The 22181-nt window shown below is 34.0% G+C and overlaps 3 protein-coding genes across 3 annotated transcripts in view; all 3 read right to left on the minus strand.

The window, feature by feature from the left end:
- LOC111709585 (condensin-2 complex subunit D3) overlaps positions 1-7283 on the minus strand; it is a 9929-nt gene extending 2646 nt beyond the window's left edge. Inside the window, exons 1-9 of the mRNA XM_023483318.1 lie at positions 7172-7283; positions 6813-6906; positions 5513-5627; positions 5189-5253; positions 4530-4611; positions 3280-3386; positions 1794-1905; positions 897-976; positions 541-622 (exon numbers count right to left, since the gene is read on the minus strand). Coding sequence (XP_023339086.1) covers positions 541-622; positions 897-976; positions 1794-1905; positions 3280-3386; positions 4530-4611; positions 5189-5253; positions 5513-5620 — 636 coding nt within the window. The 5' untranslated portion in view covers positions 5621-5627; positions 6813-6906; positions 7172-7283. The remainder of the gene's footprint in view (positions 1-540; positions 623-896; positions 977-1793; positions 1906-3279; positions 3387-4529; positions 4612-5188; positions 5254-5512; positions 5628-6812; positions 6907-7171) is intronic.
- A 355-nt stretch (positions 7284-7638) lies between these two features.
- On the minus strand, positions 7639-13492 carry LOC111709587 (condensin-2 complex subunit D3). Its single transcript, XM_023483320.1, has 7 exons — positions 13444-13492; positions 12914-13031; positions 11901-11960; positions 11526-11632; positions 9201-9270; positions 8624-8673; positions 7639-7714 (listed from the first exon to the last, which is right to left on the minus strand). The coding sequence occupies exons 2-7, from the start codon at positions 12958-12960 to the stop codon at positions 7650-7652; spliced, it is 399 nt and encodes a 132-aa protein (XP_023339088.1). The 5' UTR covers positions 12961-13031; positions 13444-13492; the 3' UTR covers positions 7639-7649.
- A 162-nt stretch (positions 13493-13654) lies between these two features.
- Positions 13655-21532, minus strand: LOC111709582 (uncharacterized). The gene is made up of 11 exons (XM_023483315.1): positions 21429-21532; positions 20947-21053; positions 20393-20460; positions 18587-18652; positions 17800-17910; positions 17150-17282; positions 16609-16699; positions 15003-15083; positions 14529-14643; positions 13956-14013; positions 13655-13761 (listed from the first exon to the last, which is right to left on the minus strand). The coding sequence occupies exons 1-11, from the start codon at positions 21504-21506 to the stop codon at positions 13671-13673; spliced, it is 999 nt and encodes a 332-aa protein (XP_023339083.1). The 5' UTR covers positions 21507-21532; the 3' UTR covers positions 13655-13670.
- Between the last annotated feature and the right edge of the window lie 649 nt (positions 21533-22181).

A 22181-nucleotide genomic window follows, 5' to 3' on the forward strand; every position in this document is an offset into this window, starting at 1 on the left:
CGTTTCTGGTTCAAACCAGAATAATGAGATAATAGAAACTAATAATTGAACAAGATTACTTATTTTCGATGAAAAGATTAATTTTTATTTTCTCAACATGTTCCTATACATGACGTCTGTAGTTTATCGTAGAACTCTTTTACATTTTATGTCGACGTTATTCAATAATTTAAAAAAAACTAATTCTGAAAACGTATCCACCCCCAAAGTAGGGGTTTTTAACATCGTATTTGTGCTCAAACTCAGGATTTACAGATCTTTAAAACGTTTAATACGTCTCAAATGAATCCGAAAGAAGCTTTCCACAACACTGCGTACTCAGTTCAACTACCATACATAGCCAGTCACTTAAACCCAAGATGTTATCGTGAACTTAAATGAGATTTGAATCACCGAAAATTCCGAAAAAAATCCAGGAAATGAAATTGAGCATGAAGTGTACGAAATAAGATTGTGAATAATTGTTCATAAAATAAGCAATACATTAATCATAAATAACCCCACTTACTAATCAGCTTACTATAGGGATATCAAAATTACCTTTATGTCCTTATTCTCCTTTTTTAGTATAACAGTTATGATATCCACACTGTTGGGAATAATTTCGACGGGAAGACTGAAACTGGATGAAGACAGATTATTTTCATTTTCCAGTTTATATTTATCGTTAGGTTTCCTTGATTTTCCAGTTTATATTTATCATTAGGTTTCCTGGATTTTTTCATCTTAAAAGATTTCACACAATAAAAATTCATGAACATGCGCTTTAACATTGTATCATTTTTTTAAATTTTCTAAAAATAATAGTTCTTCCTCAACTTTAACTGTCAAATATTTTTTTTTAATCGACACAAAAGGGAAATATTTTTGTTACAAAAAGAAAAAAATCTCTATTCCTTGAGGTTAGATCAATGAGATCCGTCTTCAAGGTCTTCTGTTCCTCCTTAGAGAGATAATTCACACTTGCTAACAGAACCTAACAAATAAAATTCAAGCTTTTATAAAGTTAAAAAAAAAAAAAAAAAATTCTACCAACTTGAGAATGGGGGAAGGGGGGGTCATTACTGTTGTAAGTTTACATGGTAGTTGAGTGCAGTATGGTAGAGAAAAACTTTAGGAGTCATTTGATACCAATGAGACATTTTAACAACCTTGTCTAGCCAGACTCTCCCTTTAAGCATATTTGAAAACTTCATATCTTTTTAGGGATACTAAAATTCAAACTACTTTTTCTATGAATTACATCAAAAACAATGTAAAGTATTGCGAATTTTTCTGTTTTCATTGATAGATACAACATTTTAAAAACTCGAAATTTTATTAGAAAACTTTTTGAATTTTGACCGCCGATAAACCTTTAATGTGGTCATGTCACAAAAATAATTTTTTAACGTCTGTTGGAAAAAAAAAATTTATTAATTGATGATAAGGAGTTAATCCCAAACCTTGTACATTTATAAAAAAAAACTGATACTGCTTATATTATTTGCAATACAATTACACTGTACAAGCCCAGTTTATATTTTAACTTTTAATTGCTGCTTAACCTTTCAGCATTTTCTCTTCTATAAAACAATGATAAAATTTATTTTCGTGGACTTTCAAAATTTTACGAGAATCAAAAATGAAGACACTTTTTTGTAATTCTGAGCATCCATAAACCTTCTCTGTAGTCATGTGAGGTCCCACTTAAAATTTGGGCCCGATCGATTCAGCCGTTTTGACGTTTATTGGATACAAACAAAAAGACAAACAGACATGCTAAGTAGATAATAGAAGAAATGGTTGGTTACCTTTGAGACCTGGAGAAGAGTGCTAAGACCTAGATCTGAAGAATTCAGAGCTGTACTAAAGTATTGTAATACAAAACCTGGCTTACTACATGGTATATAGGTGGTCAACATACTAACAAACAAACATTCATTCAAGTTTAGGCCTTTAGGCCAATTATCATTGATCAGGGGTGTATATATGAGATTTCATTTGGCTTGGATCATAGATAAAGATAGATTGCGCATAAGACGACATTTTTCATCTTGAAAGATATAAATGTACAGAGATGTTTTAAAGATATTCCTATTACATAGATTAACTAGGTTGGTTGTGAACATTGGCTGATCTTATGTCAATGAGTACTTGTGGTGTACATGAGTTCTGTAAAGAGAAATTTAAGTTAGTTTAGTCCTTCTCATGTCCTTCTTCAGTTCTCGTCAATATGATATATTGCTCATTGAAATAAAATTCACTCTTGAGAGGTTTAATAATTATGAAATCCATTAGAACACCAAACCACCCCGCTCATCATTGAAGTAGACTTTGACCCCTAGAAGTATGAGTTCGCGGACTGTACAATACATAAGCTATCTATGTTTATTTATTTATCTATGGTTTGGATGAAGAATTAAGGAAAAAGGGCAAAGAGAAGGGGGGTAAGAGGGAAGGGAAAAGGGGCAAGAGGGAAGGGAAAAGTGGCAAGAGGGAAGGGGACCCGGAAGAGGAAAGGGGAAAGGGGGAAGAGCAAAGGAGAAAGGGGGAAGAGCAAAGAAGAAAGGGGGAAGGGAAGGGAAAAAGGGGAAGAGGGAAGGGAAAAGTGGCAAGAGGGAAGGGGACCCGGAAGAGGAAAGGGGAAAGGGGGAAGAGCAAAGGAGAAAGGGGGAAGAGCAAAGAAGAAAGGGGGAAGGGAAGGGAAAAAGGGGAAGAGGGAAGGGAAAAGTGGGAAGAGAGAAGGGAAAAGAGGAAAGAGGGAAGGGAAAAAGGGGGAAGAGAAAAAATTCTCAGGGGGGACCTTAAAGTTGACCTTTTTAGGGCACCAAAACGCTCCATTATACTACTAAATACAAAAAGTTTGCCAAGATTCAGAAACCTTTAAAATACACCTGTTTTTAAGTCGTGGATTTAGGGAAAAAATGTGACTTTGAAAGGGGGGGGGGGGCAAAAATATGAGTCTCACAAGTAATATACACTCCTGTAATTAACACCTAGAATTGGGAAAAATAAACTGTAAATATTCCCAACTGAGCGTCATTTTTCTCTCATTTTCTAGAAGAAATGAAGCATTAATTAAAAATTTTCCATGTCAATAACAAAACAATTAAATTTTTTTTTTTAACAACTTAGGCTTTGTAAATGAAATATTTCAGATTATATAAAATATATTGATCTTTTTAAGGGTTGAATAAGAAAAAGCATTATTTAATAAAACATCTAAAAAAAGGAAAACTTGACAAATACTCCCCCCCCCCACCCCCATTGAGTTGAAATGTTTGAATGAACTATTGCCTAAGATAGAACCAAGCTTGAACACTATGCTCTGAGTCGAGATAGGTCTGCAGGTTGTTGATATGATCTGCACTTATCTTTTTCTCTTTGGCCCAGCTACATACAGCCTCAAATATCAACCAATATAACTTTGGAATTGTCAATCGATTTATTAGTTAGTTAGTTAGTTACCTACTTACTAACCTACCTCCTTACCTCCATGCAAAAATGGCAACGGTACCCCTAAAACCCCTGATGAAACCGCAAATGAAAATAATCAGGGGTCTGTCCTAGTATACGATTTTTGGACCCCATCCTCCCCCTCTTCCTATCAATTTAGAACATGACCACTTATTTTTCAGCAAAATTATTACTACTTATTTTTTTATTATTTTAGGTTTAGGTTAGGTTAAGCCAATTCCTGGGCCGAGCGCTGCGGCAAGGACAGGCTAGGGAGATGAGCGCCGCGGCTAGGACAGGCTAGGGGGCCGGACGCATGATAAGATGTATCAATGTGTTACATAAGATATACCATGTACAAAATTGATATGAGGGGGGGGGGGGGCCCAAAAATCGTTCTTAGGAAATTACCATAATCAGTATAAAGAATCTAAAACATCTAATTCATATTTGATCAGACAAAGATTTTATGGGTATGATTGTAAATTGGGCATTTAAATCAAAACAAAAAAGATAAGAAATTATCAATGTTAGTTCCAATCAAGTTAACATTTTTAGTTTGATTAATTCAACTTCAATTAAAAAAAAACATTAGATGGCAAGATATCCCCAACTTTTTTAATACTTGACTTAAAACCCAAAAGTTGCAAATTTATCCCTAATTCAGCAATAAAGAAAATTAATATTCCAAACATACTTGGCCACTAGCCACTACTAGGAAGGGGAAGAAATGAGCTTTAAAGGGAATGTGAGCGTAATTTTAAGTGACCCTCTTTGCAAATACGGCAATGCCCGTATCACAACGGTACCCTTAAAAGATTTGTCTGATCAAGTATAAATGAGATATCAATGTTTTTAGTTTTGGAAACTTATTGATTTCAAATGAGGTTTTTCTACAAAGTGACTTGGGCATTTCTACTGCAGGAAAATATATATAAATGATCAGAATTAAACACTGTTAAAACTCGAAGGCGAAAATATCTTTCATATTATTGATCAGATAAACGTTCCAAGGGTACAGTTGTGAATCAGATATTGCCATCTTTCCTGGAGATTAACCTAAAATATTTCCCCCTTAACTGAACTAATACCTGTGCAAGATAGAGCTCCATATTATGTCGTTCAACTGCTCTCAGTATACTCCAGGGTAGAGAGTGGAGGGGAGTTTTCATTCTTTAAAAATTAATATTTTCTAAAACCGGTTTTTTCTTCAAGTTTTGCCTTTTTTTTGACATCCGTCTGCCAACCGGCAATGTTCTTTTCTTTTTAGTAAACAGGGGGTAACTAATTGAGTGAATATTATTTTGCCGGAAAATACATCAAGAAATTGGGTAAAGCTTCCGAAAAACTATCGCCTCATATTTTACTTACAAAATAACATGCTTTATATTATTTCATCCTTCAGTTAATCAAAATAAAATTGATCAGCAACAAGGTCATCAATGGGCTTTAAGAAGTCTCAAAATCAATGAATCAATAAATCAATAAATCAATAAATCAATGAATCAATGAATCAATGAATCAATGAATCAATGAATCAATGAATCAATGAATCAATGAATCAATGAATCAATGAATCAAACAAATAATCAATAAACCAATGAATCAATCAATCGTTCAGACTTTCATGGACACACATGTTCATTTAGAGACAGCTATTAAAAGTTAGGCAAAGTTTTAGAACCACTTCTCGTCTTATTTTACTTATTTGGACTTTCTTTTGCGAAGCTTTAGTGAAAATAAAGAATTCCTTGCAAGAGGTACAACATTTATAACAATACACTCATACAGGTTCTCAATAATCTTTTCACTGATCTAACAAACAAACACTTTTTAAATACAACATGATTAACATTCCTAAATAGGTAATAAATACAGAATATGGTCACATCCCATTTAAACATTTTGACACTTTTTTACCAAAAATTTGACGCCTAAAATCTCTTTTTGGGTCTTAATTTTAAATCATTAAATAAATTAAATTAAATCAAATTAAATAATTAAAAAAAAAAAACATCTTTTTTCAACCAGAGCTGAATTAAAAATTAAAATTTACTAAAATGTGTTTTTGTTCCTTTGACTCTACATCTTTGACCAAGGGAAAGGCAGCTATTACCCAGGAGTCTAGAAGCCTCTCTTCTTCAGGATTTTGAATGATCAAATCAAACATTGTCACCAACATCTGCTTCCTAGATTAACAGGGGTTTAATGTACTTCTCCTCTAAAAAAAAATGAGCCATAGAGTAGAAAAGTGGTTAGAATTAGCCAGAATCAGATTCCGTTGAAAAATCACGAATGAGCTGGCTTCGGATAGGCTCCACCGCTTCGAACAAAACGAAGAAAAAATCAAATAAAATCAAAATGCAACTTTAAAGCCCAGCAGCGGTGCGTATTTTCTTGAAACAACTCCCCATTTCTCCATTCTTTAGAAAAATATTGGAGCAGGGGTGCGTATTTTCTTGAAAGCACCATTTCTCCTCCCTTTAGAAAAACATTGTTGATGGAGGACCAGTTTATTCATATATATTTATCATATTTATCCCTGTTTATGTTTACGTGGAAGTTGACCAGTTCCTGTCAACTCCCTCTTTGTACTTTACTAAACACATTGTACGCAAATATATATTCAGACATCCAGTGTTCTCTCTCTTGAGTAGATCTAGTTTCCAACCTTTACACTATCATCTACTCTAACGTGTTCAGGACTTGAAGGAGAGAGTTGATATTGAGTTGAAGATTGAAGGGAGATTGTTGTTCTTATTCTGGAGTTGACAACCTGTTAGTTTGGAGCTGAAGAGGTGTATGCTGAACCTGGGGGGAGAGCCAGATATTCTCAAACCAGGAAACAGATACCCTCCTGGTCTAGTGAGCTCTGACCAGAACGATAACAGGTGTGTTAAACGATGATTTAAAGTGAATTTAAATCTAATATAAACTATTTACGGAGTAAACCTTCAGAGATAAGGGGATCCGTTTAAATAAACAGTCTCGTCAAGAAATATACCTACGTGGACGGTGCTCCACCCACTCAGTCGATGCACCAAATGTAAGCACTCTTTTTAATACATTCGTGTGATTGATTGATTGTAAAATAATGTTTAGTTGATGGTATTGCTTTAAAAATTGTTAAATTATGTGGAACTGATTAAAATTGTGATTTATTTTTTCAGTTTCCACCGAAAGACGTGCTTTCCCTGTTCCTAGACTATAAATGAACCGTGGATATTTACAGAAACAAGCGCGTGAGAAATGGGTATGATGACTGAGTATGCGTCTGGCATTTGGCATGAGGACCTAATTGAAAATTAGGTGAGAAATGCACAATGTTTGATTTTGGTGGGGGGACGGGGGTGTTACACTTTCCTAATTTTTACCTTGCTGATATAGCTGGATCCCTGCAGTGCTTTGAGAGAACCTGAAGTAACTCTGAACTATAGTTTCCACTGGTTCGTAATAAATTAGAAAGCACTAAAAACGAAAAGCATTTATATTTGTCTTTTGTATTGTTATCACCTGGGTCCCAAAGCAGCCTTTTCAGAACTTGAGGTTATATTTTATCAGATCCAGATCACACGTCTTGTGAATCACGATTTAAGATAACTTTCTTAAATTTCAAACGGACTGTCAACGTATTTTAAAGGATTTCACAAAGGATTCAATTAAACCTTTGTATTAAGAAAAATTTATTAAATTATACTGATTTTAAGTAGAGACAAATTTATGCTATTAGTTCCTGTTAGAGCAGATTTGCGTACAAAGACTGAAGTATCCAGAGCTTTCTGCTGAATATTATTCACAAAGTCAACCCACAAGGGTAGAGGGTCCACCTGCTCTAGTTCCTCCTCCTTTCCACAGATGTATATATTATACCCCCCCCGGGAAAATATCGTAAGCCGTCCCAGGTCGCAGGGATGCTACTAATGATTTTTTGGGTGGGAATTCAATCATAATTTGACAATTTTAATGTTAAAAAAGAATTTTTCCAACGTTCCTGAAGTTTTACATGCAAAATGCAGAAAACCAATTGTTTAAGGAGGAAAGAGTTCTTTAACATGGAATAAATTTCTAGGCAAATAAAAATGTTCAATCTGAAAACAGAGAAATAAAAAATCAAGGAATTTAAATCTAAGTAATTATGTACAATGTACATGTTGTTCACCCAAGTTCTTCAACAACAATAACATTGAAAATATAATATTTTTCATTAATTGCTATATAGAGTTAACCTGTATCAGTAGTGTTTTCACTGCAGCACTTTGACTAGCTGTCATCTCCCCTTAAACACAATAGTTCCGTAAATAAAATTTGATTTTAAAGGGACTGTACCCTCCATTGATAGACTATTGAGTTACACATCTGATTCACAACGGTAAACTGTAAACCTCTGTCTGATCAAGGATGAATGAGAAATCCTTATTTGTCTGGCTGATAATTGATTATATTAAATTGTGAGTTGTGGGTTGCGGATTTGTGCTGCTGCGACTAAAATGAAAAACACATGTCTTAAGATCTAACAATATTTCCTCATTGTTACTCAGATGCAAGAAATATATAGACCAGGAACCGTCATATCTCATGCGTCAAATCTGTGTACTGCAGTGGGAGGAGATCAAAACAAACAATTCAGGGGAAACGCATCATTTTTGAGGGAAAAGGGTGGAATAAAAATATATTGCTATTGTATTTTCCATATTGACCAGAAAGTCAAAAATCATATGTATTCTCTCTAACTTGATATATTAACTTGTATTTTGTTGGACTGTAATATCACATCAGAGCTTTAGTCCTTTCCATTCAACTTCTGTGGGGGCACTGAGTTTGTTTACATTCCTCACACAGTGTACAGTAAATAATATGCGTATATCTGAGTTGGGCGTTCCTGTGTATAGTTCCTTGCTCAGATGCAGGTTTAAAGAATACCATTGGGAATCTGGCATACCACTTTTGAAATTACGTCTTTCACGTCTAAAGTCCATTTTAGTTCTCAAGATTATCAAGGAACCATTTATATATGGAAAGTAGAAATCTCCGATCCTAACTCATGAACCCCTTGACCGATTTGACTAAAATTGATCGGGTCACGGAAATGTTCTTAGCTTGGTATAAAAGTTCTAAATTGAGTAGTCAGACTTTTATTCCAGGCAAAGCTGAGTTCCCAAGCTAGAACAACATAAACTTGGCTTACCTAACACTTTTAGCGCTTGCGTTTTTACTGAAGGAGCAGTATCATTGGTTCTAAACATACATCACTTCTCATTAAGCGGCATATTTATCATTTTTTTTTTATAATAACTCTATAACTTAAATAATTCAAAAATATATCTACATCAGGAACGTATACAGAAATTTGTCCCAGCTAGCAATAATTTTAATTACCACTGTGAATATTACAAGTTCTTTGTGAAGGCTTTACAAAAATATAGAAATTATTTTCGCTTCTGCTTCAACTTGCCTTAATTTAACCAAATCCAGGAGGAAGCAGGTTTAAATCTTACATTTTAAAGAATTGCTTTTACTTGTGACTATGTACAATACAATGTAGACGACTTTACTATTAAAGTTTTGATTTCTAACAAACTTTTTACAAATTATAAGTTTACAAATAAACAAAGAGAAGATGTTAATTAACATCTTCTATTTGTTTCCTTGTTGTATAAATGCTGTTTAAAAAGCTTGGTAAAAACCAAAAATTGAAATCGAAAGTCGTTTTTATGCTATTGATATATACGACGGCGACTGTAGTAGAACCCCGAAGAACATACCTGTTATATATGCTGGTAAATATTAATCTTGAATATTCGGTTAATATGTTCTTATGCTCATCGCTAGATCCTTCAAAATATTACATTTTAAATCTTATTTTAACATTATTGCGGGAGTTCAGGGTGTTCCAATAAACATGGGAATTCAGTGACGAATTCAATATCGTCTTTCTTATGAATTAGCATTGTAATACCTAATTTCAAAAGCCATAATATTATTATGTCTGCTAGAGTTTATTTTATGAAAAGGGTAAAAGACTGCAAATATGTGACTATAATGTCTCCGCAAGATGAACAGTGAAGACGGACAAGTTTGTACACTGTAATTTTCTTGTTTTACTAAGTACAACCGTATGCAGTCAAACATAAACAAACAAAATGTGAAGATAGCAGACGAAACTCTCACAGATTACAGCTTTCTCTGTAGGTATCACTATACTAAATCAAAGAATTATTTAAAAAGACGATATAGAATTCGTCACTGGATTCCCATGTTCATTGGGACACCCAGTATCTCCGTCTTTTTTATGGTTTGTACCGATCTGCAAATGTTTAAGTAAAAAATGCGCAAATAATACAAGAATTTGAAGTAAACTTTTCTGGCTTTTGGTTTTTGATCACTCGTGTCACTTCTTGTTGGCGAATGCAAAAGTTAGCATATTCCCTATTAAGTAGAGAATATTCTGTGGGAGGTGAATAAACAGAAAATAAATAACAATCCAAATCTTGGCTGCTATAGAAACCGCCAGCTAGAAGTAATTGATCAATTGCCCATTTTCCTTGTAAATAACGAAAGTTCTATAGTTCCCTTTCTGAAATTTTTCAAAAACTTTTAAAAATTCCAAAATAATTACAAAGGTACAGCTTTTAAGCTATTTAAAAATCGCAAGAAGAGTAATTGAATACCCTTTAATTTTATGTTTTTTTAAATGTAATTTTTCAAAAACAATTCGCCCAGATCAGCAAAAATACGTTGTACATAATTTTTTTTTTAAACTGAGTCCGCGGTTTAAAAAATTCGGGAAAATACGACTCGGGTCTAAGCTGTCGTTGGGCCTTGTTTACGGCTTGAGCTTTCGGATTCAAGCTGCATCTTATTTTTCACAGAGTTGAGTTCAAAAAACCGGTTTAATATTCTATTTGGCGGATTTTCATGGTAGAAATTGGCACACTTCAGGTTTTTATGAAAACATTACTCAATATTAAGCCTTATTCTCCACTAAAACCAACCAAGGTCGGTTTTATTTTCATTGGGCCTATAACTCTTTTAAGTCGAGCCGAAGATCTTGCAGCTGTCAATCACGTGACACAAGCTGTCGTTAGATTGGGGATTGGGTCTTAAAGTCGGGTTTAAGGAATTACGACTTGAGCCGAAGTTTTTAAATCGCGGGCTCTGGAAATCTATTCGAGTTGTTAGGAAATACTAAAACCATAATAATTTGACAGAAAAAAAGAGAAACGATCTTAAACTTTTGATATTTAAAGATTCGGATTATTCAACATTCTTGAAATGAGTGCCTGGTGCCTGCAGTGCTTCCACTAACATGTACCTGGTACCTGCAGTGCTTCCACTAATCAATATTCTAGAAATATGTACCTGGTGCCTGCAGTGCTTCCACTAATCAATATTCTAGAAATATGTACCTGGTGCCTGCAGTGCTTCCACTGAACAATATTCTAGAAATATGTACCTGGTACCTGCAGTGCTTCCACTATTAAATATTCTAGAAATATGTACCTGGTGCCGGCAGTGCTTCCACTAATCAATATTCTTGATATACGTACCTGGTGCCAGCAGTGCTTCCACTAACATGTACCTAGTGCCAGCAGTGCTTCCACTAACATGCACCTGGTGCCTGCAGTGCTTCCACTAATCAATATTCTTGATATACGTATCCGGTGGCTGCAGTGCTTCCACTGAACAATATTCTAGAAATATGTGCCTGGTGCCTACAGGGCTTCCAATAACATGTACCTGGTGCCTGCAGTGCTTCCACTAATCAATATTCTTGATATACGTACCTGGTGCCTGCAGTGCTTCCACTAACATGTACCTGGTGCCTCCAGTGCTTCCACTAACCAATATTCTTGATATACGTACCTGGTGCCTGCAGTGCTTCTACTAACATGTATCTGGCGCCTGGAGTGCTTCCACTAAAATGTACCTTTCGCCTGCAGTGCTTCCACTAAAATGTACCTGTCGCCTGCGGTGCTTCCACTAAAATGTACCTATCGCCTGCAGTGCTTCTACTAAAATGTACCTGTCGCCTGCAGTGCTTCCACTAATATGTACCTGGCACCAGCAATGCTTCCACTAAAATTTACCTGTCGCCTGCAGTGCTTCCACTAATCGACCCAAAACCTCCAGAGAAATAATCCTCGAGCTCGTCTTCGAAGTCATCGAGTATTGGATGAACCAACGTAAAGCAACACTAAACAGAACACAGGAAACATTAAATCAAGGGACTAACAAACATTAGTATAAATAAATTATTCTGTAATGTGAATCAATTTTAATTTCTATTTTCCAAAAGGTAAAGCAAAAAATAATTCTAAATATGAATTTTACATTTGATTATGAATACAAAATTTAAAGAAACAGTATCAAAAAAGGAAAAAAACAAATTATAACAGGGTGGAGGGCAAAATGATTTCTTCCGAAAGTTTTTAGCCCTGTCTTAATTATCTTGTTGCGTTGACCTGAAGTTGGCTGCATCGAACAAGGATAGAAGAAGCATAATAGATCCGCCAGCCTCTCGTCTTTATAAATCAATCAAAATTATTTTAAATAAAAACCTAGGAAAACTAACATGAGATAAATTTAACTATAAAAATTTTCTACATGACTGGCAAAGAAACACATTTAAATAAAAGTGAAATATATAGGAAATTTCGTATTATCAATATCTAAACAGAAATGAAAATATACGGAAGTTTTCTATAATTGAATTTGACAAATTTAATTTCTTACTTTCTGTAGGTGACCCCCAGTTTTTAGTTAACTATCATCCATTGATAGTGTGCAATGTGCATTTCGTTTTTTTTATTTTCTCACAGGGCCGGGGGAACACATTTATAATGAATGACCTTTAAGGGACTAAAGCCATAATATCAATTGCCCCCCCCCCAAAAAAAAAAATAAAGTAAAAATTATTTCGTAAACTAATTAGATGTATAGAAACATATTTGTCAAAAGGTCAATAAATCAATGTTAGAATCAATTATTTCGTTTTCATCATTTTACTGAATTTCTTATTTTCTATGAATTTGTTTGCAGATTTCTAGAAATTCTTCAAATGTCGTCTTTTCAAAAAATCCAGAAAATCTACAAAAAATCTTAATAAATAATGAGAGATTAGAGAAACCAATAATTGAATAAGATAACTTATTATCGATGAAAAGAGTTAACTTTTTATTTTCTCAACCTGTTCCTGAACTGTAAAATTTTGTTTACATTTTTGTCGTCGTTAATTAATAATTTAAAAACAGCTTCTGAAAAGGTACCCACCCAAATTCATGATTTTGAACGTCGACTTTGCGCTCAAACTCAGTAAATATACGTTGTAGAAACGTTTTAATGTCTCAAATATCCTAAAAATTTGTCCGCAATACTAAATATTCAGTTCAACCATCATACATTGCCGGTCACTCCCTTTAATCTGATCATCGATGACGTATGCTATTAATAGAAAAAAATATTTTATTGATTTTTCCTGTAATCCGCTTTATCCGGGACTTTAGCTGCTACTTGCTGAACCATGATAAGCAGACTCTCACCTAGTTCTCCAGATACACGCTCAGACAACAGTTTTATCAGGTTCAAACAATTATCTAAGAAATAAGAACAAAAGCTTTATCAGGTTCGAACATTTATCTAAGAAATTAAAAATGTAAACCATCTCAACAAAATAGTATTTAGAAGAATGCCCCTTTGAACCGATTTCTTCTTTTCTGTAAATATCCCAAACATTAAATCAATATGAAAATAAACTTTTTGATTTCGAATCAAGAAGAACAAGAAATTATTGGAATTTAAAAATGAGAAATTGGGCATTAGGACATCCTAAAAACAATTAAAAAATATTTTAGATTTAGAGATTTAAGTTTTTATTGGCGAAATACTGAAACTGAAGGGAGCACGAGTTACAAAATATAGACATAGTGTACAGTGCAGTGTACAAACTTATTGTTAACTTACTTATGTAATTATGTCATTTGTCCTACAATCATTTAATAGACTTACCTCTGATGACAGTTAAACCTTTCGTCGTAACATGAACATTTTCATCGGGAAATTTCTTATAATCATGGAACCCTGCTCTGGTTGTTTAATGTTTGTATTTCCGATAATAAATTAGTTACCCTTGTCCGATTGTAAGTAGGTTGACTTTAAGGGGGAATGGCTAAATTTCCGGCCAAGCTGGATTCCCAAGCTAGATCAAACAAGCAAATATCTAAGTAGAATAAATATTAAATACCGTTAAACAAAAGAGAAGAGCATTCGTTAACATCTCCATGCAACTGCTTTAATGTTGGAATTTGAAGTAAGGCCAGCAGAGAACTAAAATCAAATCAAAGATTAAAGCAGTGATCAGCATCTATTTCTTTAAGATCTGGTTCTGGATCCTGGATCCCGGATCCTCGATCCTGGATCCTCGATCCTGGATCCTCGATCCTGGATCCTTTGTAATGATTAGTAATGATGAGGAATAAGTAATGATTTTAAAACAGTCAAAATGACATAAGACTTTTTACCTGTACGCCAAAGCTTGTGTTGCTTCTCTGTATCTAGACCTCACTGTCAAATTTAGCACTGAAATATTTTAATTCTTAAAAATTCAAAAAGCGTCAAATAGCTAAAAGGGTTGAGGCATCTGTTTAAATAAACTCTTCTAGTGACAATATTAGCGTTCAAATTTTGCTTTTCAAGTCGCCATTTTTTGTCGTATTTGTTGAATGTTGAACTCAAAATTTGACAGATTTTTTTCTTAAAATTGGTGGATTTTTAAATATCATAAATGTTGACATTTTTTTCAAGCAACATTTTTTTAATTTCCACCAAAAATAAACTTTCCCCGCGGTCATGCTAGTTGACACAAAAAAAACAGGGGGGAGGGGGAAATGATTTTCAGTCATCCTGGAAGACACTTTTTAATTGTACATCCACAGGCAAGTTCTTTTTGATACTTTGTTTATTTTATCATAAAAATCATTTGTTTTTTCCAACAATACAACCCTAAAACATTACTATATTCTAGGTGGGGAAAAGGAGTGGAGAAAAAGTGACTTGAAAGCACGTCAACAGTCACTTTAATATTGGTAGTTAACCTGTGGATGTCTCTAGACGAACCAGGTTGAGAAGGGTCCGGATAGTGAGCTCCAGGGACTCCATGCTTCTCTTCATACTAGAGTACTCCAACAGTTTTTCAACAGCAGTCACCAGCTGAATAGTTCAAAAACAATAAATAAGGAGAACTTAAAAATGTCAAGTTAAACAGCAAACTGTATATAAGAATAAGAATAATTATTAGATCTGAAAGGGAACCCGACATGGAACCCCCAGACCGCCCTCAGGGTGCAGAGCATCAACATGCAGTCTACACCTGGCAAATTACTTTTCCCTTAAATTATTCCCCAAAATTCATAGAAATGTAACTCTACCACCTCCCGCATTAATCCCCGCTATTAACAAGCTTCAAATGAGGAAAAATCTGAAAAATTATAAAGCTTTTGATGCAGTTTTCTTTACCCCCCCCCACATAAAAAAAAAATTATAAATACAGATTTATAATTTGTAGCAACCTGTAGCAAAAGAACGATGAGCGTATCCTGATCCTCTAAACTTAACTCTAGTCCTTCTTCTTCCTCATCTTCATCCTCGTTCTACATAAACATACATCATACACCCAAAGTGATTAAATACTAAAGTGGGCCAAACTTATAGTTGGATGACGACATTTTATGTCCCAAGTATTTAAAAATAATATATATTTATATATATAAATTGGTCTGTACAGAGTGCACAGTATACAACAGAAACTGGACTCCCTATGTTTACAAACACAGACTTAGAATTTGTATTTAACTTAAATATAGTTTAGAAGTGAATTTTAGCCATTTTACTGCACAATAAATAATTTCAGACAGCACAATAATGCCTGCATACATAATCTGAAAAACAAGGAATTCAGAATTTGTGATATCGAAAAATAAAGATCAATTCAAAATATATCTCTTGGTCTTCACTTTTGTATTTTGACAGATTTAAGAGTAGTTGAGAACTAGACATAGCTTTATAGATATTAAGAGAGGCGTATTGAGGTTTTTTTCGCAGGAAGAGCTTACATTTCTTTTTCTTTTTAAGGGGGGGGGGGGGCAAAACAAAACTAAGCAGTTTTAAAGATAAATTCTTATAGAATTAGAAGTGCAAGCCTGCCAGGCAAAATTAATGAATTTATTAAGCGACTTTATAGTATTTGAATATAAACACATACAAACATACGAAATTTTTTATTTTTGATTATGAAAATTTTTAAGTTCTAGCTGATGACGACATTTACATGGATCCTTAGTATATTTTTTCTAGTCTTTACTTTCCAAAAGAATTTTTTTTTTTGCAATTATTTCCTAACCAAATAAAACTTTATGGCCCAACCTGTCGTCGTTGCCTTAGTCTGTTCCACTTTAGTATTTATTCACTTTGTCATACACCACAATTCATTATTAAAAGGACTGCAGAGAAAATACTAAGCGACTTTCCATCAATAGACAAATAGCTGAAGTGCCAGACGTTGCCCGTGTAATTTTAAAACACATTTAAAAACCAAATTTAAAAAATTATGAATTTTGATAAATAATTTTGTTTAGCCTTTAATCCTTAAACAAATTTCAGTCAATTTGGTTCAGCCACTTGGCTAGCTACAACAAACATATAAATATATATATTTATATTAAAGAATGTCTAGCATGAAACATAATGTCGATACAATAAAACAAATCATGTTTTGAATACTTATTTTCTTAAATATATATTTAAGCGAAGAGTTTTATTATATAGATGGTGCCATTTAAAGCTTTGTCTGATTTGGACTACATGAAATCATATAAATATATATATTTATATTAAAGAATGTCTAGCATGAAACATAATGTCGATACAATAAAACAAATCATGTTTCGAATACTTATTTTCTTAAATATATATTTAAGCGAAGAGTTTTATTATATAGATGGTGCCATTTAAAGCTTTGTCTGATTTGGACTACATGAAATCCGGATCAACATCCGTATCAAAATATAATCCGGATCCACATCCGTATCAAAATAAAATGGATCCTAAGAACTAGTTCTAAGAGTCCTGATCAAAATGGTATTATTATATTATCCTCAGGACTAAATTTGCTCTCACCTGACACTGACGTTGGCTTGATCTTTGGGATGAAGACTTTTTCTGATTCTTGCGGCCCTGGGATGCTTGTTGACTAGAGGTTGCACTACTTCTGCAAAATCAAATCAAATTGATGATGTCTTAACTATTTTCCAGACTTCGGTTGGGATGGTTCAAATTATACAAAATAAATAAATTTCTCAGTTTTTAACGAACATAAGACACTATTATATCTCTGATATTCGCTACCCAAGTGATGCAAAATGTATAATTTAAGAATAGTTTTCAAATGTAAAAAGCATTGAAGGCAACGAATTACTTCCATTTTTTTGCGAATTTTCTGCCAACTAGTTGATTTCCTCTTGAAAATCAAATAAAATATTCAGCTAGATTCAACATTTTTAGAATTTTAAATTTTGTTGATAAAATTCACGACTATTCAGTCTTGGTTCACATGACGCAATAGGAATGCATTAATAGAAGAGACTGGATTGCCCAAGCTTCCTTTACCGATCGTATTTTATTGCCTCAGTTTAATACAGATGTATATAATTTCAAGTACCTTCTTGGCAGTCCGTGTAAAGCTGGAATCTTCTTAATAATTTGTAAAGTCTGCAAAGCTTTGCTGTAAATAACCGGATGAAATATTTTGTAAGGTCCGCTACCAGGCAGTGTAATCAGCGATACATATAATCCTAAATCAATTACAAAAATTAAACTTATTTTAGGTGCACACATAACCCCCCCCCCTCTCACCACTTTTTTCCTGCTGCTGTTTTTTTTAATGATATTTTTTTCTTTAATGCATGTTCAATTACGTTCATTTTTCTTCTTTATTAAAAAAATTAACAAAGGCTTTTTAGGCGCTTTGAGCACATTTTTCAAGTGATGATTGCGACTTAAAAATGTCAAGTTAAACAGCAAACTGTATCTATAATCTTGGATTACAAAAAAACATATAACCTTTATTAGAACAAAAGGGTCATGATCGAGTTACCACAAAAATGTTAAGCCTAATCACTGATCAGTTAAGCCGTTTTGACATTTATTGGATACAAACAAGCCGTTTGTAGCAAACTTAGTTCTGCCTGTAAAAAGTTAACCACTTAACTTAATACTTGTAAACCAAGCTCAAAATATTCTCGAGGTTTTCTCAAACAAAAATTTAAGTTGTGATCGGTCTTATAAACAATAAATATAAATATGGATTACCGGCACATGTAAGCCCAAGTTTCAACAAATGAGGCCCAGAGGCTGCCTCAGTTCCAGCCTCTATATAATGACTCAGCAAAGCAATGAGATGTGAGTATTTTACATTCTGATCTAGCTCAACATCGAGTTCATATCATTGTCGAAGTTAGGTAGATTTTTAAACTTTATTTTGTGTTACTTAAGCCTTCACAAAAATGTTTATTAACATATGTCTACCAGACAAAATCTATACTTCCTAAATATGTAATATATTTGCCAAAAAATCGAAAAAATATCTCTGGAGTAATTACGAGTTCCATAAAATGAATGAACCAAACCTATACTAAAATCCAGTGCTTAGGAACCGGATCCGGATCCATTAGATCCGCAAGATTTTGGCTTCCTGGATCCGGATCCAAGGGGTAACCAAAAACTGCAAAAAAAACTTTTTTACTCCTAAAACCCAAATCTGAACTTTTGAAAAAAATTCCTCATTTCTGAATGGTTCGTAAGTTTTAGGATAAAAATAAGCGGAAAAAATAAAACAAAAAATTGAAAATTATTATTTGTTAAAAAAAATTCAGTATATCTTAAAGAAATGACCTGGATCCGGATTTGGATCCGGATCCATTTTTTTCCAGTGCGGATCCAGGATCCGGATCCGCATCCGCATCAAAATTAAATGGATCCTAAGCACTACTAAAATCATATAAAATTTTTAACTTTTCCTGTTTTTATAATTATGTAATTGTTAATTATCAAAAATCTTAAACAGAATTTTCTGGTATAACTGAAGACTTGAGCATTCCTATGAGTTCAGACCAAAATGATTTCTTAGCAAAAGATAAACTGGCTCCAGGACTTGTTTCTCCCACTATGCAAACACATGGTTTATTAAATGCTTATAATATTATCCGAGGCCGCTACAATTTATAGCTTAGTCTAAACTTTAACGTTCAAAAATCAAAATTAGACCCGAGTTGGTCGATATGAGTTTTAAAAACTAGAATCAATAAAAAAAGCCAGGGGAGTAAATAAGGATTCTTTAAGGTGGTGGGTAAATTTTTTTTAATTAGTTTTACTTTATGAGGAGAAAGATGTTTCTTTTTTAAGTCTTTAGAAAAGCTACTCTGCAAAACTTTTAAAAAATATTGTTTTTGTTCAAATTCTTATTTCTAATTTCTAAAATTTTCCTGTCGTCAATGTAGTATGTTAAGATCTTAAATAAATCTAATATGAAAATGACATTATTTAGAAGTAAAAATGTATTTCTCATTGCCCATACCCTTTTTTCTATTTAAAAAAAAACATCTAATTGTAATGACATTGACTATTACTTTAGAGTTTAGAATCACTTAGAATATGTTGACTTAAAATCTGAAATATATGAAGTGTCTGCACATTTAAATTATTTTCGCGCAAATTTAAAAGATATTCAATTCAATTTTAAAATCTAAGTGGGGTGGGGTGGAGAGTGTGTGACACCAGTTCTCGTTAGATCACTGAAGTTAAGGACACTAGTCCACAGCCAGTAACTGGATTGGTGTCCAGACTGGTGTTCACGGGTTCGATTCCCGTACTCCACAAAAACCTGTGGTGTCAAAAACATCTGAAGCCGACATCTGGTTAAGCAGTTATGACCACCTGACGGATGTAGGAGGACAGAGGGGCGGCTGTCAACAACTCTCGCAGCGAAAGGGTGCGTGCTTTCTACTCAACAAGAAAGAAGTTTTAAGTGGATTGATCCAAGTAAATGATGATGAAGAGAGGAATGGTGGACAAGCAGGGAGAGTCTATGGTTGCCAGCTATAGGTACCTGGGGGTATCCAATCCGGGCTTACAGATGTTAGGGTGCAATGAGTGTGATGTTTCCTATCAGTATGGCACCCGGGTCTCATTCCAGTATATCAGATGGATTCCTGCACTCTATATTCTCAGGCCTAAGAAGAATCTTAGGCAGCTGGAATCTAGTCAACCCTCTTCTCAGAATGAATGAAGCGTGGATAGATGAATGTGCTGCCAGATTACAACCCCTGGTAGATCAATATAAAAACCCAGACAACACCAAACTTTCGCAATAGAAAAAATTCCGAGATTTGATCGTAACAACCCGATCATGTCCTGGGGACAAAAAAATCTCTTTAAAAAAAAAAATCTAATTTTTATATTCTAGGGGTAATCCTGGGGGTCCCCCAGGATTCTAGTAGAGGTAAATAACCCCAATAACCCCCTTTATTTACGCCACTGCTTAAAGCCTTATTTTAATCTCAATGGAAGATCAGATCAGTATTGATAGAATTTTCCAAAAATTATTTAATTCAAGAGCCTCAAACCACACTCGACTTAATTCTCAATTCTGTCCTAGTCGCAGCGCTCAGCCCATTAGCTTTTTCTTGCCGCAGCGTTCAATCCCCCCCCTTGCATTCGACTTAATTCTCAATTCTGTCCCAGTCAGCCCATTAGCTTTTTCTTGCCGCAGCGTTCAATCCCCCCCCCCTTGCAGTCGGCGGCGCCTCTACAAAGCCTAACAAAACATTTGGAAAGTTACCGCTTCAGAACACATCTTAGACAAAATTTTTGATAAACATCAAAAACTATATGTTTGCTATATTTCCTGAATCTGATAAAATTGGATCTGGTCCTTCCAGGGCAACCATGTATTCCTCGCAACATTTTGTCAACCTAAATAAATTCCAGTTTAAATATTTGCCTTTGCTCTTCAAAAATCCTACGATTTTTTCCTTGTTATTTTATTCCCCCCTCTCTCACGAAAACATCAACAAACTGGGGAAAGAATTAAATAAACGAGAAAGAGTTACTCTGGTGAAAAAACTGAAAAATTGGACATCAACAGAATTTTTTTTTGCCTGTTCTAATATTTTCTATCTAATAATTGATATATTTTAATCGTGGTTTCTTTGCAAAAATGACATAAGGATTTTTGTAAACAAGACAAATATAGAAAAACGGCGATCTATTTCTCATAGTTACTCAGATAAACGCCTAAAAGTTACCTTTGTTAATCTGGCATCTAACATTTTAAATGGAGAACCAGTTGAAATTAAATCCTAAAGAAACTATATCCTCAAACTTTTTCTCTCAGAAAAATAAAATCAAAATATTATTTAAGAACGCAGAAATATGACAGGGTCTGAAAAGATTGTATACCTTTGAACGATTTTAAGGATGTGAGATTCTTCAATTGTTTCCTCGTAATGAACAGGTATGTCAAATTTTTGTGTGAACTCGGAATCCCAGACTTGTTGAACCCAACTCTAAAATTTCAATGATTAAAAAGTGCTTCTATATCCTCTCGCGCACTCGTCATAATAATTATAAAGAACAATTAGGTAAAAAAAGAAAAATATGTTTAATTTGTAATCTTTTATACATTTGCTTCTACATAAAACTGCGGAAAAGAAAGACGACTGATAATCTCTTTTTTTGATTTTATGTTAATCAATGATCTTAAAACACAGCAATTGTGCAGTATTCACAAACTAATTAGAAAACATAAGTGGATCTACAAACTTTATCAATCAAATACACATGTTGTCTTCCTGTTTTAGTTCTATGGGAACCACAGAAGATATTTGAAAACATTTTTTCCATTTAAAAATAAATCTGTTTAAAATGCTATACAAACTAACAGGGTCTAAATCCTCAAGAGCTAATGAGCCGATCAGCTCGATTGATCGGTTTAACAGTTCGTGTAGGGCAGGTGGCATTATTCTGCAAAAAAAAACAGATTATTTATCTCAACAGAAAAATAAGTGATTACTCTTTGAATTCTTAAAAACAAGTAAACATTTAAATTCATAATAGTTTAAATACAACAAAAATAATGCTAAGCGATATAATTGCCTGGTTTGATGATCAGTAACTTCAGTTTAGGATTTTTGGACCCCAGCTCCCCCTCCTATCTTTTTAGCTTACAATATTTTAGGTAAATTCCTAGTTCTATCAATTTTGTTTATAATTTTTATCGATTTTTAAAAAGACACAAATGGATAAAGTTGGTCTTGAGGCCGCAGCGCCCGGCTCCCTAGCCTGTCCTAGCCACAGCGCTCGCCCCCTTAGCCCGTCGAACTTGCAGGTCTGCTCTTGCCGCGGAACTGGGCCCCCTGGTCTGTCCTAACCGCAGCGCTCGACCCAAAAATTGTCCTACCCTAACCTAACCCAGAAATAATACAAATAAAATATTTTCTATGTTTAAAATAGTTGAAATATAGGTCATGCACAAAATTAATAGGAATAATAGCCTATTTTAGGGTATTTTCCTAGAGAACGAATTTTTAACCCCCCAGGCCCCCCTCCTATCAATTTTGTACATGTATCTTACAGAAAGTGTCTCAACTTAACCTAACCCGTGGCCGCAGCGCTCGGCCCAGAAAGTGTCTAAC

The sequence above is a fragment of the Eurytemora carolleeae genome, unplaced genomic scaffold (assembly GCF_000591075.1).
Source record: "Eurytemora carolleeae unplaced genomic scaffold, Eaff_2.0 scaffold947, whole genome shotgun sequence".
Taxonomy (NCBI): Eukaryota; Metazoa; Arthropoda; class Copepoda; order Calanoida; family Temoridae; genus Eurytemora; species Eurytemora carolleeae.